This window comes from Pygocentrus nattereri, chromosome 9, assembly GCF_015220715.1.
Source record: "Pygocentrus nattereri isolate fPygNat1 chromosome 9, fPygNat1.pri, whole genome shotgun sequence".
NCBI classification, from domain to species: domain Eukaryota; kingdom Metazoa; phylum Chordata; class Actinopteri; order Characiformes; family Serrasalmidae; genus Pygocentrus; species Pygocentrus nattereri.
This window is the reverse complement of record NC_051219.1, coordinates 7,869,832-7,877,055: the sequence shown is the minus strand read 5'-3', so window position 1 is coordinate 7,877,055 and position 7,224 is coordinate 7,869,832. Positions and strand designations below refer to the sequence as shown.

General features: G+C 40.1%; 1 protein-coding gene across 4 annotated transcripts in view; it reads right to left on the bottom strand.

The window, feature by feature from the left end:
- Nucleotides 1-384: 384 nt before the first annotated feature.
- LOC119263960 (ribonuclease inhibitor-like) overlaps nucleotides 385-7,224 on the bottom strand; it is a 43,161-nt gene continuing 36,321 nt past the window's right edge. For all 4 annotated transcript variants that reach the window (XM_037540867.1, XM_037540869.1, XM_037540870.1 and 1 more), the window contains exon 16: nucleotides 385-442. In XM_037540867.1, coding sequence (XP_037396764.1) covers nucleotides 436-442 — 7 coding nt within the window. In that variant the 3' untranslated portion in view covers nucleotides 385-435. The remainder of the gene's footprint in view (nucleotides 443-7,224) is intronic.

Sequence of the window (7,224 nt, the reverse complement as noted above, 5' to 3'; positions counted from 1 at the left end):
CCCACCTCATAAGTCACTTCCCATCACTCTTCTCTCTCCCTCTCTCTCTCTCAGTATCACTCTCTCTCCTCATCACCAAGGTGGGTTGTGCTCTAACATGAAGGGTTTGATTGACAGATTGTTCAATGTGCAGTAACTTGTGTACAGGAAATGATGTCAGAGGAAAAACATGCAGACCAGTAAGGACACAAACACACTGGCAGCACGTCGCTGCTGTTGGAACAAAACTGCCTGTTGCTCTTTACCTCATGTATGAGTTTCATGATGAACGAACCAAAAGAGCAGGAACACAAAAAGTCTGGATCCACTGATTTACACTGAAAGAAAAGTGGGTTTTTTTTCCTTCTCCAGTAAAATTACTAGTTTGGAGATATGAGCTTTTGTTCTGACAGGAGTGATGTACAGTGTGTCTCTCCAGGTTTGGTGTCTGTATGTTCAGATCCTGTAAGACAGAAACAGAGCAGAGATCAGACACGAACATCATCACTGACTCACCATCAACTCAGAGCTCCTTCTTTAAACTCTCTCTAACTTTAATTAAACTCTATTAACACTGTATAAACTCCTCATCTCACTCAGACTGAGACCAGAAACAGAGCAGAGATCAGACATGAACATCATCACTGACTCACCATCAACTCAGAGCTCCTTCTTTAAACTCTCTCTAACTTTAATTAAACTCTATTAACACTGTATAAACTCCTCATCTCACTCAGACTGAGACCAGAAACAGAGCAGAGATCAGACATGAACATCATCACTGACACACCATCAACTCAGAGCTCCTTCTTTAAACTCTCTCTAACTTTAATTAAACTCTATTAACACTGTATAAACTCCTCATCTCACTCAGACTGAGACCAGAAACAGAGCAGAGATCAGACATGAACATCATCACTGACTCACCATCAACTCAGAGCTCCTTCTTTAAACTCTCTAACTTTAATTAAACTCTATTAACACTGTATAAACTCCTCATCTCACTCAGACTGAGACCAGAAACAGAGCAGAGATCAGACATGAACATCATCACTGACTCACCATCAACTCAGAGCTCCTTCTTTAAACTCTCTCTAACTTTAATTAAACTCTATTAACACTGTATAAACTCCTCATCTGACTCAGACTGAGACCAGAAACAGAGCAGAGATCAGACATGAACATCATCACTGACTCACCATCAACTCAGAGCTCCTTCTTTAAACTCTCTCTAACTTTAATTAAACTCTATTAACACTGTAGAAACTCCTCATCTCACTCAGACTGAGACCAGAAACAGAGCAGAGATCAGACATGAACATCATCACTGACTCACCATCAACTCAGAGCTCCTTCTTTAAACTCTCTCTAACTTTAATTAAACTCTATTAACACTGTATAAACTCCTCATCTCACTCAGACTGAGACCAGAAACAGAGCAGAGATCAGACATGAACATCATCACTGACTCACCATCAACTCAGAGCTCCTTCTTTAAACTCTCTCTAACTTTAATTCAACTCTATTAACACTCTATAAACTCCTCATCTCACTCAGACTCAGACCAGAAACAGAGCAGAGATCAGACATGAACATCATCACTGACTCACCATCAACTCAGAGCTCCTTCTTTAAACTCTCTCTAACTTTAATTAAACTCTATTAACACTGTAGAAACTCCTCATCTCACTCAGACTGAGACCAGAACCAGAGCAGAGATCAGACATGAACATCATCACTGACTCACCATCAACTCAGAGCTCCTTCTTTAAACTCTCTCTAACTTTAATTAAACTCTATTAACACTGTATAAACTCCTCATCTCACTCAGACTGAGACCAGAAACAGAGCAGAGATCAGACATGAACATCATCACTGACTCACCATCAACTCAGAGCTCCTTCTTTAAACTCTCTCTAACTTTAATTAAACTCTATTAACACTGTATAAACTCCTCATCTCACTCAGACTGAGACCAGAAACAGAGCAGAGATCAGACATGAACATCATCACTGACTCACCATCAACTCAGAGCTCCTTCTTTAAACTCTCTCTAACTTTAATTAAACTCTATTAACACTGTATAAACTCCTCATCTCACTCAGACTGAGACCAGAAACAGAGCAGAGATCAGACATGAACATCATCACTGACACACCATCAACTCAGAGCTCCTTCTTTAAACTCTCTCTAACTTTAATTAAACTCTATTAACACTGTATAAACTCCTCATCTCACTCAGACTGAGACCAGAAACAGAGCAGAGATCAGACATGAACATCATCACTGACTCACCATCAACTCAGAGCTCCTTCTTTAAACTCTCTCTAACTTTAATTAAACTCTATTAACACTGTATAAACTCCTCATCTCACTCAGACTGAGACCAGAAACAGAGCAGAGATCAGACATGAACATCATCACTGACTCACCATCAACTCAGAGCTCCTTCTTTAAACTCTCTCTAACTTTAATTAAACTCTATTAACAGTGTATAAACTCCTCATCTCACTCAGACTGAGACCAGAAACAGAGCAGAGATCAGACATGAACATCATCACTGACTCACCATCAACTCAGAGCTCCTTCTTTAAACTCTCTCTAACTTTAATTAAACTCTATTAACACTGTATAAACTCCTCATCTCACTCAGACTGAGACCAGAAACAGAGCAGAGATCAGACATGAACATCATCACTGACTCACCATCAACTCAGAGCTCCTTCTTTAAACTCTCTCTAACTTTAATTAAACTCTATTAACACTGTATAAACTCCTCATCTCACTCAGACTGAGACCAGAAACAGAGCAGAGATCAGACATGAACATCATCACTGACACACCATCAACTCAGAGCTCCTTCTTTAAACTCTCTCTAACTTTAATTAAACTCTATTAACACTGTATAAACTCCTCATCTCACTCGGACTGAGACCAGAAACAGAGCAGAGATCAGACATGAACATCATCACTGACTCACCATCAACTCAGAGCTCCTTCTTTAAACCCTCTCTAACTTTAATGAAACTCTATTAACACTGTAGAAACTCCTCATCTCACTCAGACTGAGACCAGAAACAGAGCAGAGATCAGACATGAACATCATCACTGACTCACCATCAACTCAGAGCTCCTTCTTTAAACCCTCTCTAACTTTAATGAAACTCTATTAACACTGTAGAAACTCCTCATCTCACTCAGACTGAGACCAGAAACAGAGCAGAGATCAGACATGAACATCATCACTGACACACCATCAACTCAGAGCTCCTTCTTTAAACTCTCTCTAACTTTAATTAAACTCTATTAACACTGTAGAAACTCCTCATCTCACTCAGACTGAGACCAGAAACAGAGCAGAGATCAGACATGAACATCATCACTGACTCACCATCAACTCAGAGCTCCTTCTTTAAACTCTCTCTAACTTTAATTAAACTCTATTAACACTGTAGAAACTCCTCATCTCACTGGACTACAATCATTAAGCTCACTGATTTTTTGCATTAACTGCATTGTCAACAGGAATGGACAAAAACCTGAGCTCTTCTGGCTCTCACTATTTTGTTTTTTAAACATAATCAGACTGTTGCTCTTTCATTAGCTTAGCAGCAGTTTATCTCCATTTAACAAAGGCTAAAATTAAAATACTAAACAACCAGAAAATCAGCTGTTTTTCACGGAGAGATAAAGGACAATAGAAGTAATGATATAAGCACACATTTAAAAATGTCAAATATGTTTACTTTACCATTATTATCTTTGCTAAATTATCTACAGATCCTAAACTTCCAGATATTAAATGCTTGAGGATTAAGGGTGAAGTTGTTTTAATAAATGTCCTGTTCAAAAAAGGAAAAATGCATTAGCTTTTATGCAGTTCTGAGTTGTAAACATCTAATACATCTAAAATATCTGCGTATTTAAAATCACTAATATGTCCAGTTTGTCACAAGCCCAGCAGAAATAATTAGCGATGGCTGGACTTTTGTAATGTACCCTACTGTAACACTTGAGAAGAGGGCTGCTTCTTAATGCAACTCTTTGGCGAGCTTTTGCTCATTTTTTTCCATGGCTGAATAAACCAAGACCCCAACAGAAGGTCTTGTTCACCCCATACAGTGTTCAACCCAGAGTCACATCCTTATCGTGTAAGCTTTGTTCCGCTCAGTGTTGTATGCTGTTCAAGTGCATCAGTAAAGCAACACTCTGGGGACGAGGAACGTGTTTTACATACCACAGTCCAACTGTAAATGTGATGTAGCTAGCACTGATGAAGAGCAGCAGAAGCTGTAGCTGGCTGTTCTTGGCTGTAATTTTGTTTGCTGTTTCACATCTTCAGTATGGCACATTAAAAAACTGAGCTAGTGCACAGCAGCAAAATGATCTTTTGTTTATTTCTGATTATTATTTAAGAAGTCATTTACTTAAGAATTAGAGACATGAACTGGGTTTGTTCTGCAGGAGAAATCTGTGTCTCTCCTTGTTTATCGTCTAAAAGTTCTGAGACTGCTCCTCCTTCTGTCGTGCTGTGGCTGCATGTGCTGTGTGTGTTTACCTGCTCTGATCCACTCAGTGGAGGGAGTGGTGTGGTCAGACTGTGACAGTGTATTGGGAGTTTGTGAAAACAGAGCTGATCTCTGGTGAAGCTGCAACCAGTTTACATACAGCCGCATGTCTAGTTTCCACACTGATCTCCAAACTCCATGAGGCTGATGGAGCTGCAGGCTGAGACTGTGTGAGTTTAATATCATACAGAATTACTGAATACAGTCACATGACCAGCATCCACTCTGATCTCCAAACTCCATGAGGCTGATGGAGCTGCAGGCTGAGACTGTGTGAGTTTAATATCATACAGAATTACTGAATACAGTCACATGACCAGCGTCCACTCTGATCTCCAAACTCCATGAGGCTGATGGAGCTGCAGGCTGAGACTGTGTGAGTTTAATATCATACAGAATTACTGAATACAGTCACATGACCAGCGTCCACTCTGATCTCCAGACTCCATGAGGCTGATGGAGCTGCAGGCTGAGGCTGTGTGTGTTTAATATCATACAGAATTACTGAATACAGTCACATGACCAGCGTCCACTCTGATCTCCAGACTCCATGAGGCTGATGGAGCTGCAGGCTGAGACTGTGTGAGTTTAATATCATACAGAATTACTGAATACAGTCACATGACCAGCGTCCACTCTGATCTCCAAACTCCATGAGGCTGATGAAGCTGCAGGCTGAGGCTGTGCGAGTTTAATATCCTACAGAATTACTGAATACAGTCACATGACCAGCGTCCACTCTGATCTCCAAACTCCATGAGGCTGATGGAGCTGCAGGCTGAGGCTGTGTGTGTTTAATATCATACAGAATTACTGAATACAGTCACATGACCAGCGTCCACTCTGATCTCCAAACTCCATGAGGCTGATGGAGCTGCAGGCTGAGACTGTGTGTTTAATATCATACAGAATTACTGAATACAGTCACATGACCAGCGTCCACTCTGATCTCCACACTCCATGAGGCTGATGGAGCTGCACGCTGAGGCTTTGCGAGCTGTTTGTGGTTTTACTTGATAAGAAATGAACACAGAGTGTTCAGAGTAGAGAGACTCAGACTTCATACAAGCAGTTCTGTCACCTCTTTAATTCATTTCTTTCATTTATTTTAAATAATTTATTTTTTGTTTTAATTTCCATTTACTCTTATTCCTTTTTTTACACTATGAAACTGTTTTGGAGGAGATTTCAAATCCATCTGATAAAAGTGTTTTGACCATTTTGAACTCTTTCTTACAAAATCAAGACTCAACTGATATAAATCTGTAAAATAAGAAAAGTAAGGCAGTGAAAGGCCCAGTCCTATTTCACCCGCTTGCCCCTGCCACTTAGCCCTCCATTTTGCATGTTCAAGCCTAGGGTTAGGGTGTGCCAATTTTTGTTGAGATAGAGGGGCAAGGCAAAGTGTTAGGGCTATATGGCCTTCCAAACAGGTTTTACAGAAACTAAGAAAAACCGCCAATATGACTGCACGGACCACCACAGAACCCAACAAATGTGATTTTTTCATGAAAATATTACGCTCATCATTGTATTAACTTAGTTTAATGTAGCTTCAATATATTATGGATGCTAAAGTATGCTAATATCTCAGTAGCTAGCTAGCTAATTTTCCCATTCCACCTTAAATAGTCTAGCAGTTCTGATGTCTGAAGTGCCTGAATGTAATTGCTGCACCATTTAAGGTAAGAACCTGGTGAATATCTGACTTTGGCTTCGTATCACTAAACAGTCAGCGGTGGGCAATAATAAATAATTGTCTTATACCCCCTCGTTGAAGGCGTATGATGCCCTAAATGTCACCCAGTCACCCAGCACACAGACTCTTCACCCCCCTGCCCTCTGGGAGGCGCTACAGGAGCCTCCGGACTAAGACCACCAGGTACAGCTTCTTCCCAACCGGAACAGCTTCTTCCCAACAGCTGTCACACTCCTAAACTCTGCCTCCTGACATCTAAATAACAATGGACTGTACCCTAACACACAGACTTACACACCACTTACATCTGCTGTATATACTGCCCATTATTGTATATACTGTGTAAATACGCTACCTGTTCATAAGTACATACTTATCCCCCTTCATATTTATAACCTGTTCATAGTACCTTATACCCCCTCATATTTATAACCTGTTCATAGTACTTTATACCCCTTCATATTTATAACCTGTTCATAGTACTTATACCCCTCATATTTATAACCTGTACATTCTTGTTTATAACCTGTATAACCCCCTTCATGTTCATACCCCCTCATATTTTTTTAACCTGTATATACTTACTGTACATTGTAAGATATATATTTATATTGCTGCTAAGCACTTCTGGATGGATGCAAAGTGCATTTCGTTGCTTTGTACCTGTGACATACGCAATGACAATAAAGTTGAATTCTATTCTATTCTATATGTAACTAAAGCCTGAACTTTACCCTCCTCTGCTATCACTGACAACAGGTTGGGTTGCATACAGAAGCTAGTAGCTGTTAATGAAGCCATGTTTTTTTTTTTTTTTTTTGAGTTTTGTCCCAATTTGTAATTTCAACCACTACCCGTTGTAACTCTGTTCCAATGGGTTAGGGTGACACTTAAAAAGAAGGGGTAAAGGGGGTAAAAAGAGGAAATGGGATTGGGCCAAAGACTCCAACTGCACAATGCTGTGTGTGTGTGTGTGTG